The sequence below is a fragment of the Triplophysa rosa genome, linkage group LG16, assembly GCF_024868665.1.
Source record: "Triplophysa rosa linkage group LG16, Trosa_1v2, whole genome shotgun sequence".
In the NCBI taxonomy this organism is placed as follows: Eukaryota; Metazoa; Chordata; class Actinopteri; order Cypriniformes; family Nemacheilidae; genus Triplophysa; species Triplophysa rosa.
In genome coordinates, this window is record NC_079905.1 from 21,404,016 (window position 1) to 21,427,052 (window position 23,037).

The 23,037-nt window shown below is 46.7% G+C and overlaps 1 protein-coding gene across 2 annotated transcripts in view; it reads left to right on the top strand.

Moving 5' to 3' along the window:
* The first annotated feature begins 4,156 nt into the window (after nt 1-4,156).
* LOC130566600 (G1/S-specific cyclin-E2-like) overlaps nt 4,157-23,037 on the top strand; it is a 31,200-nt gene continuing 12,319 nt past the window's right edge. The window contains exons 1-2 of one of the 2 annotated variants that reach the window (XM_057354188.1): nt 20,768-21,008; nt 22,639-22,767. Coding sequence is in view for 1 of the 2 variants with exons in the window: in XM_057354185.1 (XP_057210168.1) it covers nt 4,993-5,021 (29 nt within the window). In the remaining variant the exon portion in view is untranslated. Of the gene's footprint in view, nt 5,022-20,767; nt 21,009-22,638; nt 22,768-23,037 lie in introns of those variants that run through there. The other variant, XM_057354185.1, reaches the window with a different exon arrangement.

The following is a 23,037-nucleotide window of genomic DNA, read 5'->3' on the forward strand; positions in this document are numbered from 1 at the left end:
GCAGCATTCGAGATTTCTCCCACAGAATGGTTGAATTAGAATGTACCATTGAAGATTTGTATGAAGAGACAAAGGTTAAAATTCTCAGGCTTTATCTTTTTACAAAAACCAACTGTACAGAAAGTCCTGCAGAGAATTCTGACAAATCCTGAAGCAGATGTCATGTTGACTGAGGGTGCCCAAGATGATGGTCAAGCATCTAGCAGCTCCGGCATCAAAGAATGTGAAACAATTGACCTCACAACTTTAGAAGAGTCAGAGGAGACTAGTTTTATGTTACACAATGCACTTTATATCATGGACCAGCAAATATCAGTCATGCAGACTGAGACAGAGTTCGATTACATGGAGACAGAGAACAGGGATGATATAATGCAAGAACAAATGGCAGCACTGATTCAGGAAACTGCTGAAAATGTGAACACAATGCAAGAAGTATGGAGTCCAGAGGCAATCAACACCAATAGCACAGCACAAAACGTAAGGATTGCAACTGATGTGGAAGAGTTGCCATTTGAGGACTCATTTGACAATGAGGTCACAATTGGAAGAGGTTTAAGTGATGTTGGGAATTTGGATGATACAATTCCACTTGAGGATCCTCCAAAGGCAATTATTTTGGTGCGAAGAGGACAAGCTCTGTGTGATTTGATGCAAGCTTTCAGTGACCCGGCATTAATGGACAAAGAGATCAGTATTCGTATGAAACTTCCTAATGGACAGATTGAAGAAGGTGTTGGACCAGGTGTTTTTGGTGACTGCTTGTCTGAATTCTGATATTTCTGGGATGAATTCTATTCTAGGTGTGCTTTGGGTACCCATGTCAAGGTCCCATTTCTAAGACATGAATTTCAGTGTAATGAATGGCAAGCTGTTGCAGGAATATTGGTTAAAGGGTGGGATGCTGTCAAGTGTCATGACAGTCAGAGAGGAGACGGAGATTCAATTGCATGTGCTGAAACTTTATTACACACAGGGAGAAAAAGGGAAAAAAATCGGTTTCCAGACACTAGCAGCACAGTCACAAAAGTACAATGTTCTTTCAGCCCCACTCTATCCTCTGAAAGCCATGAGAATCCGCGAGGAACTGGCTCAGCCTGACGGCCTCCACGAATGAGACGCTCCTCCATCCCGGAGGTTACTCTCTGCCGGAGAAGAGTGAGAAGTCTGGGTGGTTCGAACCAGAAGAGAGCTCAGTGCTGCCGGGTTCCGTCCAGAGGTGAAAAGAGTCTGGAACCGTGTAGCCGAGGAGTCCGAGGCGCCAGCGAGAACTGAGGGACACAACACAGAGGACGTATAGCAAAACCAAGGCACTGGAGCAAAACAAAAGAAAAAACTTAGAAACTTGGACTATGACTAGAAAACTGAGAAATGACTAAGACAGATGACATGTCTGACAGATGACACGTGTTCGACAAAACAACACACACACACCCCCTGCAGGACAATAGCCCCGGGAGACCCGGATCGTGACAGTCAAGTATTTCCCTATACGTCTTTCCCTGCCATTTCTTGAAGAAGCTTTATATGGTACTACATATAGCAGTGTCAAAGATTCCTTTATGCACTATGTGGCAAAACATGAGCATGATGTTTTTGAAGAGGCAATGAGAAACTTCAGCTCAGAGTCACTACTTGATGTTCTAGATTCGAATGATTGTCATCACAGGCCTACAGAAGAAAATCTTCCAGAACTTTTGGATCAGTTAGGCCACAAAGCTCTCATCCAAACCCCTATGTTTGTGATTGAGTCCTGGAGACCAATACTTAAGGATCTTGCTAATACTTTGCCACCACAGAAACTAGCAAGCATTTTGCAAGAGGAAAAACCAACACACAAGTGTGTGAGGGAAATTGACACGGCTCAATGACGGATGAACTCAAGTGCAGGCAGCGGGAATGCAGGGGTTAACAAAGACTTTTATTAATAATAAACATGATAACAGGAAACCAAAAAACCCACAATGGGGAAAAAAACGGACACGATAACAAAACAAGAATTCAAACAAAAGACTTCCCTTGATGGGGCAAAACTAGAAAATAACAAAACAAACTTGCGACACAACGTCAAAATAAACAGGCAAGGTAAGGGTAGACAAGGTAAGACAAAGGGTATCTAAAAACATGGTATACTTGAAGCAAAACAGAACAAGACTAGGGAACAACGCAAACGTACTCACTCTGGGACACACACGACCACAACAGAGGCACAACAACCACAACGAACGAGCACAGGACAATGAAACATGAGGGCATTTATATGGGAACAAACAAAGGAAGATAACGAGGGGCAGGTGAGAAACATAAAACACGGCAGGGAAGCAATACAGGAAACGAGAGGGGCGGGGCCAATGACAAGACACGAGAAAGCACATGGAATGTCAAAAAGGTAAACACCCCATGGCTTCTCACACTAAACATAAGGGCTCTGTCCCGATCCTGCCACACGACTAGAAAATCTTGAACAAGAAGGCAGGACCGTGACATAAATTCTTGTTTTTCCTGAAGTGATGACAGCCCAGCAGAGTTGTGTATCTAGATTCTTGAAGAAATACATTATGGATTTGGATGACACCGCCTTAAAAAACGTCTTGTGCTTTTGCACAGGGGCATTTTGCATTTGCACAGGGGATTTGCTTATTGGTAACCGCATCACAGTGAATTTCATCGAAACAAGTGATTTTCAGTGTCGTCCACAAGCTCACACATGTGGTTGCTATCTTATGTTGCCTTTAAACTACCAGAACTATCCAGACCTTCGCGACTTCAACGCTGTTCTTAACCATTCTGTTTGGGTGATGGATATTGTATAAGCACTGCTGTGCTGGTAAGTATTTTAATAAATCTTAATTAAAATTTTAATTAAATGAAGAATTGACAAAGTAAATATCAATATCAATGCATATTAAATAAGTAAACACAAAATTTGGGTAAATTTTGCATAGTCATTTTTTATTGTTTATTGATTTTTCAGGTGATTTGTTGTGCAGTAACTGGAATGCGTACCAAGTCATTGCCTCAGTAATTGTGGAATGGTCCACATAAACCATGGTGTACTTAAACTGACAACAAAGGTTTTTTTATGTTAATGTGCTTAATGTGTTTCTTATGTTTTCTTTTATTATTTAGATTCGGTCTAATCTTACCACACTATATTCTTATAATTCTGAAAAATAGAGAAGTTCCAGGGGTTTGTTAACTCTTTTATGCAACACATTAGATAATTTAAACCAAACAGTTGGGCTGTTGCTCCTAGTGTCTTGTGGAACAAATGCATTTAAGGAGCAAATTATAGGCCTACTGCTGTTTTGAATAGCAAAAAAAGTATTTGTTTTAAACTTTTACAGTTACCTGTAAATCTAGGCATTTCATGTAAAAAGAATTGGTCTACAAAAATAACTGACAGTGTTCATGTCAACGTTTTTCCTCAAAAGAGTTTTTATTATTTTTGGGACATTTTTTTATATTGAGGGAGTTTAGTGTGTCGTGATTCTGCTTCATCTTGCCATGTTTTTCTTGATCTTGTGGCAGCATCACGGCAGGATCCCTTGTTATATGTGGAGAGAGAGATTTTGACCCTTTCGGCCTTCCACATCCTCTCTCTCGCCGGTGTCGCGTTTCTGTTCCCTCCCTCTCATTCCTCGTTAGCTTCTCCTTAGTGTTTGATCCTTGTCACCTGCCCGTCACCCTCCCTGTGTTATCATCCCTCGTTTGTACTCTCCCTATAAAATGCCCTTGTGTTTCATTGTCCTGTGTTCGGTCATTGTTTTCACTGTGCTTATGTAGTGAAACCTCTGTGCTTGTTTACTGTTGCCGTGGATTCTTCAAAGTCGAGTCGAGTCAAGTCTAGTAAGTGTTTAGTTTAGTTCTTGTCAAGTGTTGTTTTAGTTTAGTATTAGTTAGTCTACGTCCTGTTGCTGTCCTATTATCTTGTTCCTTTGTTTTCAACCCCATTGTGGGTTAGGTGTGGGCGATATATTGTACGATTCTTATGCTCTCAGTTTCTCAATGACTTACGGTTAAATGCCGCCTCATCTGAAAGCTCCGAATATGTGAAACCGAAGCAATCAGTTCCAGGAAATGCCTGTGGTCATATTCTATCGCTGTTCTTCAAACCTTTTCAGGTATTTTCATGATAATAAAGTTGATTTATAGTAATGATGACAGACGAGTGTTGCTTTTTCAAATACATGTTATAAACGACTCAATCTCGTGGTGATTTTAGATCGAGCAGACGAGCAGTACTTCCTACTCATCAAACAGCTGTAGTTCACAGAAGAGCTGTGCATAAAACATCAAATTGATTTCAGTATCGGTTTAGACATGTATTATTAGCCTGCATCGCGATATATATCGCCCAGCCCTATTGTGGGTCCTTGTTTTGTGTTTTTTGTTAATAAACCCTTTTTGTTACCCAGAAACTGCTGCCTGCAATTGGGTTCTTCCCCGTGTATCACGACAGAATGACCGAACCTAACAGAACCCAGCAGGCAGCTACTATGGACGGTACAGCATCATCCTCACAATCTCGCCAAGCCCACTTGCTGCTAGGATTGCGTCAGGGGAATTACGGGAACCAGGAGTTCGCCAGGGCATTCTCGACGGTGGCGGAGGTGACTGAGTTTGGCAGCAGTTGAAAATCGTTTTCAACTCTGCCTCACTCAGCGCCTCACACCGTCGGCGCCCGTGGCAAGTGGGGGAGGAGAGACTTGGGGACGACGTCTGTGGACTCCTCCAACCCAGAACTCCCTCTGTCCTCCACGGGCCCGGCTAAGTCGGCCACGGGCCCGATTGACTGGATCGGTGATCCAGCCAGGGTCCCAGCCGGTGGTGCAGCCGGGGTCCCAGCCGGTGGTGCAGCCGGCATCCCAGCCGGTGGTCCAGCTGGCGGTCCAGCCGGCGTCCCAGCCGGTGATCCAGCCGGTGATCCAGCCGGTGCAGCCGGCGTCCCAGCCGGGGTCCAGCCGGCGTCACCCTCCCCTTCATCAGCCGATGTCACTGAGTTCTGCTCACAAAACAAGGTTTAAAACTGTACCCGCATTCTCCACCAATTATGTAGCGGTTTAGATAGTTAAAATAATGATGATATAAGCTCACCAAATATGGTTCCCTTTCTGTCGGTCTCTCGACGTTGTGTCGAGCCGACAGATGGGGTTCGTCCTTGAGAACCAATCGCTTTCGACTACTTAGAAAAGGCCAATGAAATTGGCGAATGAAATTTGCATGCCGGACTCCGCCCTCGGATATACGGGTATAAAAGGGAGACGGCGTGCCTCATTCATTCACCTTAGTTCTGAGGAGCCTGAGACCTCTCACGACTGCTGCAGTGGGCAGCACGTGTTGTGGCAAGAAGGACACAACGTCTTGTTCTCATCCTCTTCAGGATTAAGGCCGTACAGAACGGTGAACGATTTGACCAATCTGGTGAAAGAGGCGTTACAGCACCGCCCACATGTACGAATGCCATATTGAGGCCAAAATCCATTTTTTAAACGGCAAACGAAAAATAAAATATCGGGCCAAAAACGAAATTTCCGTTTGCTGAACTAAACGAAAAACGAGAAACTAGTCATTTTTCAATTTCTTATTATTTGATTTCGAATAGGATATCAAATGAATAAAACGTATAAAAAGCACTTTCATCCAACGTTTTTTTATTAGTGCATTTGAGTTAGGATTTTGGTCCTAATATTTTTGTCCGGATTTACAATTTAACACGATCTTGTTTTGTGTTCTGCGGAAGGAAGAAAGAAAGTTGGAAATGACAAAAGCTTGAGTAAATGATGACAGAATTTTTATTTTTGGGTGAATTATCCATTATAAAAAAATGTCATTATGGTTCAAGCCACGAAATGGTGTAGACACCTATACCCCATTCACACAGCCACTGATCTCAGAAAATTGCCAAAAAATTACCAGAGTGCCTTCTGTGTGAACGCAAACGCATCCCGGATTGATCCGAAAAGTGATTCCGGAAAGGGGATCAGTCCCGGAAAGTGCCCTGTGTGAACGAAAGGCCGTGTAGTGATGACACACATCTATAATAAATCATAAATAGTTTGGCTATGAAAATAAATATAGTTAAGCGATTAATTTTTGTTGGTTAGTAAATCAAAAACGAAAAAATAGTCCTACTATTTGTCACGGGCGCAGATGACACTGGGGACATGAACCCCCCAGATTCCGATCCGTCCCCCTCACTCTCCCTACGACAAACATCGGTAAATCTGAGGATTAATCCTGGTTTCCGCTATTTAGATTAGCCCAAGTAGCGCCGCTCCTTAATTATTTTGCCATCACTGCTTCAGAATTGGCTCGGGACTGACGCACAATAAAAATCTACCGGTCACCATTACTTTGTACCCACGTTCTCACTACACCCTGTTCTGCTGTAAATAAACACACACGATAGTGCTGCCACCGACGTTCTCTGTGCTCTCTGTGTGCAGTGTTGCCAGATCTCGCGAGACAAATAAGCAACCACGGGCCTCATTTATAACCGTTGCGTACGCACAAAACATGCCCTGAAAGAGGCATACGCCACTTCCCATGCAAAAAATGGGATTTATAAAAACAAACTTGACGGAAAAATGTGCGCACCTGCACAGTGCACGCAAACTCTTACCCATGCGTACGCACATTCTGGAGACAAAATGGTGAGTTAGTGAACTTAGATTGCAGAAACTAAGATTGATAAAAACGATAAGCATTAATGCATCGATCACACACATTTAATTTGACCTCATATCCGTTAAAGATCCACATAATCACAAAGATTAAATCTGCAGAGTTATTTGCGCTTGTATTGAGTGATTGTTTAATGCACCTTCTTCTAAAATCCAACTCAAATCTTAAATAAAAATTCAATCTAAATATTTAATCAGCGCTGTCTCACCATCACACTATGAGCGCATGATGAGGAGATGATCCGACTGAATATAGAGACAGCATCAAATATGATAACTGCAGAACACAGGGTAAATAAATACTAAATATATTTCCTTAAATACTGTGCATAATTTGTGCATAATAATCAAATGTCAAAGTCTGAATATTCACCAGTTTCTCTTTATGTTCTCGTTATCAGTCCTAACTATGTTCATAACAAAACCGGAATGAAGAAACATTTGTCTTTTACAATTATGTCTTCAAATTTTATCTCAGGTGAAGCACACCACTAATTAATGAGGTGATTTTAATGAGATGTTAATGGTCAGTCGAAATGCTGTAAACATTTAAATGCTGCAGAGACCTTCTTTGGCTTTAATATAATAATTATTATTATTATTAATTATAACAATTATTAATTTGGAAATCTCAGTGAATCTCATGTGTGGCCAGTTGTGATTTCGTTACGGAGATGAAGGATGTGATCGGGTGTTTTCTGCAGTTTTACATCATTTTTTGTTATTTTTCTATGGCATCTGATAGCGGTTGGACCCGGAAACGGATACGTCCATTATGGTGCGTGACATCAGGCTTAAGAAGCGGATTGGATGCCAGGCTTATTAATATACGAATCAGCATTCATGAGGTGCTTTGCATTGACTATTTATGACCCTGGATCACAAAACCAGTCTTAAGTAACACGGGAACATTTTTAGTAAAAGACAAAAATACATTGTGTGGGTCAAAATGATCGATTTTTCTTTTATGCCAAAAATCATTAGGATATTAAGTAAAGATCATGTTCCATGAAGATATTTTGTAAATTTCCTGCCTTAAATATATAAAAACTTTATTTTTGTGAGTGGATGGTCTGCCACAGTGCCCCCTGATTAACAACTTCAAAGGCAATTTTCTCAATATTTTGATTTTTTTGCACTCTCAGATTCCAGAGTTTTAAACGGTTGTATCTCAGACAGATATTGTCCTATTCTAACAACTCATATATCTATAGAAAGTTTATTTATTCAGCTTTCAGATTATGTAAAAATGGATGTCGAGATGTCGGCCATGCTTTCCCGGGCCGCCGTGTGCATTGGGTTAGAGTGTACTCCGGTGCCTCTCCCCCAGCGCTCACGGTTGGATACGTGGTTCTTGGGCTCTGAGCGCGACTCCAAGCCGCGCTCAACCCCGGTTCCATTTTTCCCGGAAGTGCATGAGGAACTGGCGAAGACGTGGAAAGCCCCCTTTTCGGCGCGTACACGTCAAACCGGTTCCGTCGCTCTCTCTTCCCTCGATGGTGGGGCGGCTAGGGGTTACGTCGACGTGCCCCAGGTGGAACGTGCAGTCGCGGTGCACCTGTGCCCGCAGGCAGCGTCCACCTGGAGAGGTCGACCGAAACTCCCGTCCAAAGCATGTAGGACTTCGGCATCGCTGGTGTCGAAGGCCTACACTGCCGCGGGCCAAGCTGCCTCCTCTCTCCACGCCATGGCCATCCTGCAGGTCCATCAGGCCAAGGCGTTGAAAGAGATCCACGAGGGTAAGACCGACCCGGGGTTAATGCAGGAACTCCGCACCGCCACCGACCTCGCTCTAAGGGCGACCAAGGTGACCGCGCGGGCCCTGGGTCGGGCGATGTCCACCATGGTGGTCCAGGAGAGGCATCTCTGGCTCAACCTTGCGCAGATGAGCGACGCCGAGAAAGTCCGCTTTCTCGACGCGCCCATTGCGCAGGGTGGGCTGTTTGGTGACACTGTCGAGGACTTCGCCCAGCAGTTCTCGACGGTGAAGAAGCAGACGGAGGCGATTAGCCATATTCTTCCCCGCCGAGACTCGGCCGCCCGTAGGCCTTCGAGTTCCCGTGCGGCCTCTGCTTCCCAGCAGCCCCGGCCCCCTTCGAAGCCAGCTCCGGTTCCAGCGCTCCCTACCCAGGCGGCATCCCGGAAAAGGGCGTCGAAGGGGAGACCACCACCCCGTCAACAACCTTCGAGGAAGAAGCGTTCCTGACGGGAAGACCCCAGGGAGGTTAACACCATCGGGCCCGTATCCAGCCATGACATCGCTGGACGGTCGATCCGGGACGGTTCCTGCCCCGTTCCCACGGGGGCCTAGCGCCCACTTTTTCACAAAAAGAGTTTCCTATCTCCCTGGGTGTTCTTCACAGCCGCTCTCACCCTCTGTCAGACGGTGTTCGGCCACTCGACGTTGCGTCTTGGCGAGGCGCAACATCGAATGTATTTTGCAGCCCTCAGCACTCTCAAATCGACGGTGCGGGGACCTGCATCGCCAGGCAGGCAAACCAGCAGAGCCAGTCTTCTTCCCGGGGGCCGGCCCCCGGCGAGAGACCCGCACTGCCAGCCATCGAACCACCCCCCGGGGGGTCGATGAAGCAGATCGTTCCCTTAGTCCCCCTGTCACGGTCCCTGGGAGCTTGGCTCGAGCTTCCCACACCGTCACGGTGGCTAAGAAGGACGATCCGTCTCGGCTACGCGATCCAGTTCGCCAGAAACCCGCCCAAGTTTCGGGGCATCCTCGTCACCTCGGTCAGAGGCCGGGATGCTCCCGTACTACGGAGCGAGGTCGCCACCCTTCTGGCGAAGGGTGCGATCGAGTCCGTCCCCTTAGCCGAGATGTCCAAGGGGTTTTACAGCCCTTACTTCATCGTCCCCAAAAAAGGCGGGGGGGTGCGCCCCATCCTAGATCTGCGTACCCTGAACAGACACCTGCACAAGCTGCCGTTCAGGATGCTCACGCAGAAGCGCATCCTGGCATCCGTCAGATGTCAGGATTGGTTCATGGCAATCGACCTGAAGGACGCTTACTTTCATGTCTCGATTCTCCCTCGTCATCGCCCGTTCCTACGGTTCGCTTTCGAGGGTCGGGCATATCAGTACAGAGTCCTCCCCTTCGGTCTGTCTCTGTCTCCACGAGTCTTTACGAAGATCGTGGAGGCCGCCCTCTCTCCCCTCAGGGGGAGAGGTGTGCGGGTACTCAACTATCTCGACGACTGGCTTATCTTGGCTCACTCGCGAGATCTGTTGTGTGCACACAGGGACCTGGTGCTCCGGCACCTAGATCGATTGGGACTACAGGTCAACCGAGAGAAGAGCATGCTCTCCCCTGTGCAGAGCATCCTCTATCTTGGTATGGAACTCAACTCTGTCACCATGACAGCGCGACTGTCCGCAGTACGCGCCCAGTCGGTGTTGAACTGCCTGGATCATTTCACGCAGTCGGCGGTTCCCCTGAAACTATTTCAGAGGCTCCTGGGACACATGGCATCCTCGGCGGCGGTGATACCCCTCGGGTTGATGCACATGAGGCCGCTTCAACACTGGCTCCTGAGTCGAGTTCCTTGGAGAGCGTGGCACACCGGCAGCAGGCAGATGGTGATTACGCCTCGCTGCCGACGCACCCTAACCCCGTGGTCTTCCATGGCCTTCCTTCGGGCAGGGGTACCCCTAGGGCAGGTTACGAGGCATGTCGTGGTGACAACAGACGCCTCCCTGCAGGGTTGGGGTGCAGTGTGCAACGGGCACGCAGTGTCGGGGCTTTGGACGGGCCCCCGCCTGCGCTGGCATATCAATTGCCTAGAGTTGTGGGCTGTGCTACTTGCACTGAAGAGGCTGCAGCCTCTCGTGCAGGGCAAGCACGTGCTGGTCCGGTCGGACAGCACTACTGCAGTAGCGTATATCAATCGTCAGGGTGGCGTTCGCTCACTGCAGTTAACACGACTTGCCCGACGCCTCCTCCGGTGGAGTCAGCAGGTGACCCGCTCCCTGCGTGCCACGTATATCCCAGGCGACCTGAACCAGACAGCCGACGCGCTCTCTCGTCAGTCTACGCCTCGCGGAGAGTGGCGACTCCACCCCCGCGCAGTCCAGCTCATTTGGGTGCAGTTCGGGCAGGCCCAGGTGGACCTGTTTGCCTCCCTCGAAACCACCCATTGCCCGCTTTGGTACTCTCTGACCGAGGGACCCCTCGGCACGGATGCCCTAGCGCACAGCTGGCCGCGGGACAAGCGGAAGTACGCCTTCCCCCCAGTGAGCCTCATTGCACAGACCCTGTGCAAGGTCAGGGAAGAGGAGCATCAAGTGTTACTCGTTGCGCCACACTGGCCCAACCGGACTTGGTTCTCGGAGCTAATGCTCTTGACGACAGCTCCCCCCTGGCCGATTCCCCTGACGAAGGACCTGCTTTCCCAGGGGAAGGGCACGTTATGGCATCCCAGGCCAGACCTCTGGAACCTCCATGTCTGGCCCCTGGACGGGACGAGGAGATCCTGAGTGGTCTGCCCCCGGCGGTGGTAGCTACCATTTCTCAGGCTAGGGCACCTGCCACTAGGCGACTGTACGCCTACAAGTGGCGCCTCTTCTCGACCTGGTGTGCTTCTCGAGGAGAAGACCCACGGAGTTGTGCGATCGGGTCCGTGCTGTCCTTCCTACAAGAGAGACTCGAGACTAACCTCTCCCCCTCCACACTGAAAGTGTATGTAGCCGCCATTGCTGCTCATCACAACTCAGTTGCTGGAAAGTCTCTAGGGCAGCACGACCTGGTCATTAGATTCCTAAGGGGTGCGAGGAGGCGTAACCCGCCTCGTCCGCACTCCATACCCTCTTGGGACCTGGATGTAGCCCTGTCAGGTCTCACCAGGCCCCCCTTCGAGCCCCTAGGGGATGCCTCTCTTCCTCATCTTACGATGAAGACGGTTCTCCTTTTGGCGCTCGCCTCCATCAAGAGGGTAGGGGATCTACAGGCTTTCTCTGTGTCCCCTGACTGCCTAGAATTCGGACCCAGGGATTCTCACGTTATCCTGAGACCTCGGCCCGGCTACGTGCCCAAGGTTCCCACCGCTCCCTTTCGGGACCAGGTGGTGAACTTACAGGCGCTCCCCACTGGGGAGGAAGACCCAACCCCGTCCGTGTTGTGTCCAGTACGCGCGCTGCGCCTCTACTTAGACCGCACACAGAGTTTCAGGAGCTCGGATCAGCTCTTTGTCTGTTTCGGAGGTCAGCAACAGGGGAGAGCTGTCTCCAAGCAGAGGTTGGCCCACTGGATTGTGGACGCTGTCAAGGCAGCTTACCAATCCCTAAATCTCCCGTGCCCCCTAGGAGTGAGGGCCCACTCCACCCGGGGTGTTGCCTCCTCTTGGGCCTTGGCACGGGGGGCCTCTCTCGCAGACATTTGCAGAGCTGCGGGTTGGGCTACACCCAACACCTTCGCGAGGTTTTACAACCTCCGCGTAGAGCCGGTGTCAGCCCGCGTCCTGCATGGCCACATGTAGGACCGGCAACTGGTAGGGTGTACGCCTGTTCGGTTCTTTTCCCCCTCTCTCGAGTGGGTCAGTATACCGATTTAGCCTCCATTCTTTCCCCACTGGGAGAAGAACAGGCACTCTATCCATCACTAAGCAAGCACCCCCTGGGGCGGGCTGGGCAGAGCAGCCCTGCCCCTTAGGCCGGGTTTCATCTGAGTTATTCGCTGCATAGCTCTAACCGGACCTAGTGCTACCAGATGTTGCAACTCCCCAGTAGGGCGGTTCCGTCTGATGTATCCTCATGCTGGTTCCCACCTTGGTAACCCATGACCTCCCCGGGTGAACCTTCACATCGCGGTTTTCTCTTTAGCCGCACTTTCTTCCCATGAGTTCTTCCCCATCGGTGAGACCATGCTTCCTCCCTGCGGTAGGAAGTGGTCTCTGTAGCGCATCCCCCACTTGAGGATGTAGCGCTTACCCAGTGCCTTACGGTTCCGGGCGGCTTCTCGCTGTTAGAGAAACAAGGCCGCCGCCTGTGAGGCCGAAGGTAGGGGCCTTCCCACCTTTCAAGAAAGCTCTGGGACCCCCTACCTTCCCACTGGTAGGTTGCAATTCGCGGTAGCGTCGGCTGACAAGCCCAGGCCAGTCACCGTCGCTTCGTTGAGGTTGTGACAGGGCGCAGTGTTATGGCGTTTTCCATTGGAACCCCATCTGTCGGTTCGACACAACGTCGAGAGACCGACAGAAAGGGAACGTCTCGGTTACATTTGTAACCTCGGTTCCCTGATGGAGGGAACGAAACGTTGTGTCCTCTTGCCACAACACGTGCTGTCCTCTGCAGCAGTCGTGAGAGGTCTCAGGCTCCTCAGAACTAATGTGAATGAATGATGCACGCCGTCTCCCTTTTATACCCGGATGTCCGGGGCGGAGTCCGGCATGCAAATTTCATTTGCCAATTTTCATTGGCCTTTTCTAAGCAGTCGGAAACGATTGGTTCTCAGGGACGAACCCCATCTGTCGGTTCGACACAACGTCTCATTTCCTCCATCAGGGAACCGAGGTTACAAACGTAACCGAGACGTTTTGTTGTCCAGGGTCACATTTATGGGTAAAAATGGGCGTGTACAGGGCGGGATATGAGGCTCATTCATGTACGCACACTTGCAGGTGATCTGTGATTTATAACACGAATATTGATTACAGGTGTGCGTATACGCACGGTTTTATAAATCTGAATATTTTTTGGCATACGCTATTTTTGGTTTTCGGGCGCACGTACACTTTTAATAAGGACACTTTTAGTAAGGATCCTACGCACAGTTTTATAAAACTGTGCGTAGGATCCTTACTAAAAGTGTACGTGCGCCCGAAAACAAAAAGTGCACGTGCGCCCAAAAATAGCGTATGCCCAAAAAAATCCGATTTATAAAACCGTGCGTACGCACACCTGTAAGCAATATTCGCTTTATAAATCACAGATCACCTGCAAGTGTGCATACGTGAATCAGCCTCATATCCCGACCTGTACACGCCCGTTTTTACCCATAAATAGTCAATGTAAAGCACCTCATGAATACTGATTCGTATATTAATAAACCTGCCATCCAATCCGCTTGTTAAGCCTGACGTCACGCACCATAATGGGCGTACACCGTTTCCTGGTCAAACCGCTATCAGATGCCATAGAAATATAACAAAAAATGATGTAAAACCCCGATCCCATCCTTTATCTCCGTAACGAAATCACAAATGGCCACACATGAGATTCACTGAGATTTCCAACTTAATAATTGTTATAATTATTAATAATAATTATAATTATATTAAAGCCAAAGAAGGTCTCTGCAGCAATTAAATGTTTACAGCATTTAGACTGATCATTAACACCCCATTAGTGGTGTCCTTCACCTGAGATAACATTTGAAGACATCATTGTAAAAGACGAATGTTTCTTCATTCCAATTTTGTTATGATAGTTAGGACTGATAACGAGAACATAAAGAGAAACGATTGTGCGAGAGCTTAATGGCTGTATTTCAGACTTTGACATTCTATGATTATGCACAGTATTTAAGGAAAATATATTTAGTATTTATTTACCCTGTGTTCTGCAGTTATCATATTTGATGCTGTCCCTGTTCAATCGGATCATCTCCTCCTCATGCGCTCATAGTGTGATGGTGAGACAGCGCTGATTAAATATTTACATTGAATTTTTATTTAAGATTTGAGTTGGATTTTACAAGAAGGTGCATGAAACAATTATCACTCAAGCGCAAATAACTCTGCAGATTTAATCTTCGTGATAATATGGATCTTTAACGGATATGAGGTCAAATAAAGTGTGTGTGAGGCATAATGCTTATAAGCGTTTATATCAATCTTAGTTTCTGCAATCTAAGTTCACTAACTCACCATTTGTCTCCAGAATGTGCGTACGCATGGGTCAGAGTTTGCGTGCAGGTGCGCACATTTTTCCGTCAAATTTGTTTTTATAAGTCCCATCTTTTGCGTGGGAAGTTGCATACGCCTCTTTCAGGGCATGTTTTGTGCGTACGCAACGGTTATAAATGAGGCCACAGGCCTGTGAAAACAAGCCCAAAACAAGCGACTTTTTCTACGGAGCCCATCTAGGTTCCGGGAAGAGAAAAATAAATAAACTGTGTGCACGGTTTTACAATCCGTGGGGACGGATTTTAAACTGTGGGTACAGATTGTCAATTTACATCCATGTGGACTGTGCGCAGTTTTGCAAAACTGTAGACACTGTAAAGTTTATTTATTTTTCTCCCCCCTGAGCTTCAGGACAATGACCACAAGAGGGAGTTAAACCACCTTTTAACATTATTTAACATTAGAAAACTGATGGGATATCAAATATCCTACTGATGTACCAATCGCATTATATAGGCTACACAGTAAACCTCTGATTATTAAAATTTGCACACACAAATAAATATCATCCTGAATTCATAAATTCTTGAGGATGAGGCTTGGTCTAAAACATTTTTCTTAAGACTCATAAGCTTATTTGTCTCACGAGATCTGGCAACACTGCTCATAACCCTTTGGCCTCATATATATAAAGAATAACACCATTATCTTTCAAGTTGCTTCAGGTACCAAGGTGCAAATTAAACATATTTAACAACATTACAATTTGTCTGAACTGAACCAATGAAATATCTGAAAAATTTTAAATATCCTGAAACATTCAACATGTTTTAGTTCTACATCCAGACGTTCTTGATGGCCCGCATTCAAACAAGAACATAACAAAACCATATAAATAAAATAAAAAAACATTAAAAAAACTTGTGTGGAATGAGAATGTAACTATCCTCTTGTTTAGTTGAGGAGAGTGTGGTGACCCAAAGAGGGCCAATCAAAGTCAAATGTTAAAGTGGTATATGAGCTTAAGACGCCACAGAACAGGTACAGAGTAGGCAGTTTCACTCTCTGTAGAACATGGCCTTGTACTGATGTCTTTGGGGAATTCTTCAGGTGTATCTTCATACCTCCACTGCTGGCTCCACAGAGCTTGTGCTGCAGAAAGAAAAGGTAAGATTTTCTAATGAGGGATACGGTCAAATTATACTTCAGCTATAACAGTAGAAGATGGATACCACGGATTCCCTAAATCCCATTAAATATTACAGTACTTTGAGGATTATCATGATTCATCAAAAACAACTTTCCTTCTTAGCAACATATCCTGGCTCTAATAAAAAAGATACAGTAACAGTGCTTACCTTAATTAAAATCCATCTTCACTGTCTTCATCTGCATCCGTGTCCCTGCTCTCTGATGCTCCACTCACAGAGTACATGCGACTATTGAAGCACTGGAACATCTCTTGGCTTGGGGCAAAGTCCTTGCAGCATATGCCTTGTCTTCTCAGTCCGTATTTTATGTGGAGTATGCTGCTAAGAGTTTCTTGTCCCATTCTGTTCCTCAGTTTGGACTTGACCAGGCTCATCTGTGAGAACACTCGTTCTACGTCAGCATTGCTCAAAGGCATCGCAAGCAATGACAGAGAAAAGAGGGCAAGTTTTTTGAAAGTGTGGTCTCCACTGCTGTCTTTGTAATTGAGCACTTCAACCCAAAAGGCCTCTGCCTGGCTGTCCTCCTTGTTTGACCATGGGAGATATGCAACAGCCTGATACTGTGTTTCAAGAGCTGCAAGATCACCAGTGTAGAGCTTCAGCATTGAGACTGAGCTGAGCTGTGGTTTTGTTTGTGACAGGATGACAGTCGGACTGAACATAGTCATATATTTCCATATCTGGATGTTAGCTGGGAGTCTCTGTTGCACTTGTCTGCCCGCTTCCACCAAGAAGTCATGGCACCTGCTCTTCATATTTCTCTCAGCCGTGCTCTCCATTCTTGCCTCATCCAATGCCATCATGAAGGTGACCCCATAATTGACTGCACCCACAGGTAACAAAACACTGGGGTCTGTTATGTCGATTGCAAGCAGTTGTTCATCTGATGTGGGGATCATTCCAGGTCTCACCACTCTGGAGATGAAGGAGTGAAAGAAAAGAAGCAGACACTCCAACATTTTGAATGGATTGCCCCTGTCCTGCTGGAACAGCTTGTTGATCCTGTTGAATTCTTGTAGAAAAGGCATTAAAAACAGCAGTTTGTTAACAGGATCACTGTACATCTGGTGCAGGATTTCAGCATCATGCCATCTCTGGTGATCTTTGGTTAGCTGAAAGTGAAGCTTCAGTTCATCCCACTGATTAAGTATGCGCAAACAGCAATCATGGATGGAAAGCCACCGTGTACCTGACATGTGTACAAGCATCAAAGGGATTTTACCAGTATTGATGAGACTGTAGATCTTTGCATACTTACGGTGGCGAAAAGCACTGTGGGAAAACCAGTAGTAAGAGACCAAGTATTCAAGGTTGTGTGGGAGGGTCTCCACTTCCTTGCATACACACAGCTGTATGGAATGGCACACGTACTTGAGCAGCTGGAGATTTAGGTTTTTCTGGAGAAGGTGAGTGTACACTGAATTCCTCTTCCCTACCATGACACTGCAGCCATCTGTACCTAATCCAATGCACTTTTTGATGTCCAGTCCAATACTCAGTACACTGGGTTCCAAATTATTATGCAAATGATATCTTTCTCTGGTTTTCCTAATTTGTCGATGCAAATGACAGTCAGTATAATTTTCAAGTAATCAACAGTTAGGGTACATTTGGAATTTTATTGAACAAACCTCCCACTGACAACAGTATTTATTTAAAAAATGAAAAACTCAAAATGCACTGTTCCAAATTATTATGCACAACAGAGTTTGAAAACATTTCATAGGTTGTAAAAAACTGAAAATGGTCATTTGTTGAATTTGCAGCATTAGGAGGTCATATTTACTGAAATCAAAAGCTATTTCAATCAAAAACATCCTAACAGGGCAAGTTACATGTTAACATAGGACCCCTTCTTTGATATCACCTTCACAATTCTTGCATCCATTGAACTTGTGAGTTTTTGGATAGTTTCTGATTGAATTTCTTTGCAGGATGTCAGAATAGCCTCCCAGAGCTGCTGTTTTGATGCTAACTGCCTCCCACCATCATAGATCTTTCGCTTGAGGATGCTCCAAAGGTTCTCAATAGGGTTGAGGTCAGGGGAGGATGGTGGCCACACCATGAGTTTCTCTCCTTTTATGCCCATAGCAGCCAATGACACAGAGGTATTCTTTGCAGCATGAGATGGTGCATTGTCATGCATGAAGATGATTTTGCTACGGAAGGCATGGTTCTTCTTTTTGTACCATGGAAGAAAGTGCTCAGTCAGAAACTCTACATACCTTGCAGAGTTCATTTTCACACCTTCAGGGACCCTAAAGGGGCCCACCAGCTGTCTCCCCATGATTCCAGCCCAAAACATGACTCCGCCACCTCCTTGCTGACGTCGCAGCGTTGTTGGGACATGGTGGCCATCCACCAACCATCCACTACTCCATCCATCTGGACCATCCAGGGTTGCACGGCACTCATCAGTAAACAAGACTGTTTGAAAATTAGTCTTCATGTATGTGTGGGCCCACTGCAACCGTTTCTGCTTGTGAGCATTGGTTAGGGGTGGCCGAATAGTAGGTTTATGCACAACTGCAAGCATCTGGAGGATCCTACACCTTGAGGTTTTCGGGACTCCCGAGGCACCAGCAGCTTCAAATACCTGTTTGCTGCTTTGCAATGGCATTTTTGCAGCTGCTCTCTTAATCCGATGAATTTGTCTGGAAGAAACCTTCCTCATTCTGCCTTTATCTGCACGAACCCTTCTGTGCTCTGAATCAGCCACAAATCTCTTCACAGTACGATGATCTCGCTTAAGTTTTCGTGAAATATCTAATGTTTTCATACCTTGTCCAAGACATTGCACTATTTGACGCTTTTCGGCAGCAGACAGATCCTTTTTCTTTCCCATATTGCTTGAAACCTGTGGCCTGCTTAATAATGTGGAACGTCCTTCTTAAGTAGTTTTCCTTTAATTGGGCTCACCTGGCAAACTACTTATCACAGGTGTCTGAGATTGATTTCAGTGATCCAAAGAGCACTGAGACACAATACCATCCATAAGTTTAATTGAACAATATAAAATTAAATGTTTACGACACTTAAATCCAATTTGCATAATAATTTGGAACGCAGTGTAGAAAACGGGTCAGAGTGGAGGCAATAGCCTCTGCTGTTTCACCCTCCAAGTTTATCAAACCCAAAAAGGTGGACACAACTTTGTTCAGTGTCATCCTGAAGTAGCGGATTACCACACACAGTTGCTTGACAGATGATACGTCTGTGCTTTCATCAATAACAAGGGAGTATTCAGCACCTCCAATATCCCTCTGAAGTTCTGTGAACATACACAGAGCAATGGCATGGTTAATTAATGCTGTGCATTTTGTCCGGTGCATTTTGATGTCTTTGTCACAAGTTGAGCAAATTAACTCCCCGAGGTGATCGACTGATTTAATGGATGTGTGACAAGCTACATAGATGGCTACCTTCAGCTCAGCTCTCTGTCTTGATTCGTTCTGCTTGGAGACCGTGAACCCAATGTCCGTAAGCCTCATTGTGGAGAACGGTGCTGCATTTTTTAAAATGTTTTTCTGTGCTAGCATGTTGTACGAGGTCCGCATGGTGCGCACGTATTTCACACTTACATACTCTGCACAGTGCTTTTGTGTCATCCCCCATGATGGGTTGAATCCATTCTTTTACTCCATTCTCTTTCTCCCAATCTTTGTTATATTTCTTCCCATATTTCACCCACTTTGTCCCGGGCATTTGTTCTTCAAAAACTCTCCTACAGTCCACCGTAAATCGCACGTATTTTCATTTTTGGGTTCTGCCGGTTACCAGAATAAAACAGATTGCCCTGCTCTGCCTCTGATTGGCTAATACTCGTTGCCATCTGGAGCAGAGCCAATTAGAAGCAAGATGTGGGTGGGAAAAAACTCTGCTTTCTCCTATGTGTATGGGGAAAGTGGAGGGACATAGGAAACAGGCAAGACAAACTCCTACGTTTATAACATATAGAAAATATCTGCTTGACAACTTAGTATAGAGCTGGGAACAAATAAGCAACTACATTTTAGAAACAAGCCCAAAAAAACCGTGACCCGTGACTACCAATATTTGTAAGCAACTTTACAGGAAAACAAGCCCAAAGTCGCTGTAATGATGAGCTGGTCAGGTAGGATCTAAATGCAAACAGTATTTAATATAAAAGTAATATCCGCGGAAAACAAAGGCAGAGAACAAGGCACAACAAACACATTACAATATAAACAATACCGGACAACTGACACAAGAAACACAGGCACTATATATACACACACAAACACACAGGTGAATGCAATGATGGCTGACGAGTCCGGGCAAAGGGTTATGGGAAAAGTAGTGTGATATGACAGTCCAAGTGATGAGGTGAGTGCCCCCTTGTGGAGCACGAGGGCACTGCGGCTGACAGACGTTACAATCGCTTATAATAAGTGGACTTGGCAACACTGTCTGTGTGCTGCTAGCCTGCTACAACTCCTGACCCCGCCCCCGAGGTCCTATGACGAGCTGTTAGCTGCCTCAATTGTGCCTGTAGTAGATGTAGTGATCATATGCCATCGTCTACTGAGCTGTTGATTTTGGTGAGTTAGTGCACTGAAATAAATTGACTGCATAACTTCCACATAAGGCAATGAAGAAACAAAAAACAATCACCTCGTTTTTTCAAAAAACAAATGTAAGTATGATGTTTTTTCCAGATCATGTGGCAGATTAGTTTTGTTATTTATTTTGTATAGCTAGTCTTTTGCACTTAGCAAACACAGCAAAACGTGGAGGGGGGTTGGGTGGATTACAACTGTAACAAGGGAATAATACACAGAATTTAGGAACGTAAACTAACTAACACTGGGCTAAACAAACACTAGACAAAACTTACACTAGGCTAGACTTGAATGGATTACAGACAGGAACAGACGCAACGTCTTCAAAGACATGACTCATATGCAGTAAACAGTAAATGGTACAAGGTCAAATTGGTGCAAAACGAACGAGCACAGGACAGCAAACACAACAGCATATATGGGGGAACTAACAAGGGAGATAACAATAGGCAGGTGTGGGTAATGAAAAAACGGGGAACGAGAGGGGCGGGTCCAGAGACGAGACCGGAGAGAATGCACATTATGTCGAGGCCGACAATAATATGTTTCTCTCCACACAGAACAAGAGGCTCTGCCATGGTTCTGCCACAAGACCAAGAAAGACATGACGAAGCCCCCCCTTAATGTACGCCCCCAGGCGTTCACCAAGGGGCAGACTAACGAGACAAGACCGACTGGGTAACAGATAACATCCAGGAAAACATTGTAATGACTAACAAGGGCAAACATTAAATAACAATAAAGGGGTTGGGGTGACACAATAAAAATAATAAAAATGGGAGGGGCGGTGGGGGAACAACAAAGTCCTTGGGGGGAGTCCAGAGGGATTCGGGCAAGGTGGGGGAGTCTTAGTTTGTGGGGGCGCTCGGGAGCACCGAGTCCTTGGGGACCTGACAGGGTCTGGCTTAGCTGCCGGCTGGAGTGTCGGCAGGACCGGACAGAAGGCAGGGCTGAGAGCCAGCTGAGTGACCGGCCGGAACACCGGCTGGAATGCCGGCTGGGACTCCGGCTGCTGGGCAGGACTGGACATCTGTGGCTGGGCAGGACTGGACGTCGGCTGGACTGCCGACTGCGGGACGGGACAGGACTGGACGTCAGATGGACTGCCGACTGCTGGGCAGGACTGGACTCCTGCGGCTGGGCAGGACTGGATGTCGGCTGAACTACCGACTGCTGGGCAGGACTGGACACCTACGGCTGGGTAGGACTGGATGCTAGCAACTGGTCAGGACTCCGCAATCCCCTCCTCGGTTTCTTCTTCTTAGACCAGCCAACTGAATGTGTGGCCGGCTGCGGAGAAGCAGAGGGGAGCCCGATTAGCTCCGTGCCGGACGAGTCGGACGGGGCGTCCCACGACTCCCTTCGACCTCGCCTGCCACGAAGACTGGTAGGAGGCGGAGAGGCTCCAGGGGGTAAGGCGGATGGTGCGGCACTGCCCACGGCCCCGACCTGCAAGGTGCGATCCTCTGGGATTGCAGCCAATGGAGATGAGGAGTTGGAATGAGCTGAGACCCTGGGCTCCGGCCGGTTTAAGGCATACTTTACTGTGCCATCAAAGCCCAGCGGTCTCAGCATTCTCATCTCTGCCCACGACAGAGGGTCGTTGAGGCTGCCATTGAACAGCACCGCAAGCTCCGCCTCCCCAAAGACCATCTCCTCTGCAGCCTCCAGGAACTGGTCAAGGTATTTAACCAATTCTAAGTCCCCCTGGCACAGGCCACAAAGGAGACGAGCCTGGCGAGACTGCTGGGAATCGGCATTGTCCATGATGCCGCCTGCTAGGTTCTGTACTGGCTCGTTCGTTATGTCAGGAATCTCCCGGGAAGAACCCAGATGCAGGCGGCGAGTAAGGGGTTAACAAAAGGAATTTATTTAATAAACACAAAACAAGGACCCACGGGGGGGGATGCGGAATGGGGGGGACAACTGTAACAAGGGAATAATACACAGAACTTAGGAACGTAAACTAACTAACACTGGGCTAAACAAACACTAGACAAACTTACACTAGGCTAGACTTGATTGGATTACAGACAGGAACAGACGCAACGTCTTCAAAAACACGACTCGTATGCAGTAAACAGTAAATGGTACAAGGTACAATTGACGCAAAACGAACGAGCACAGGACAGCAAACACAAGGGCATTATATGGGGGAACTAACAAGGGAGGTAACAATAGGCAGGTGTGGGTAATGAGACAACAAGCGGGAAGCTAAACGGGGAATGAGAGGGGCGGGGCCAGAGACGAGACCGGAGAGAACACACATTATGTCGAGGCCAACAATAATATATTTCTCTCCACACAGAACAAGAGGCTCTGCCATGGTTCTGCCACAAGACCAAGAAAGACATGACAAGAAGAGGCAGAACCATGACACTATTTGTCATTACCTAAATCGTGGATGAATGCAAGAGTCCTAATCACCAAACTTAAGGTCAGATGTGAGAATAGCATTGTCTGCTTCTAAACGCAGTTTAAACTTGAAATTACTTTTATCAAAACTATTAACACGAAAAACACAGCGCTTCAATAAACTTGATCGTTTACCAACCTTTAAAACATGTGTGCACCTGCTGTGCTCGTGCTCAGCTGCGGAGAAGCCCGTGTGTTTCTGTGCAGACATTAGTTTCCATCCAAAGTTGCGAATTTAGCTTATGCGCAAAAATGGAATATCACTTAAAACATTTGCAAATAAGCACCGTTT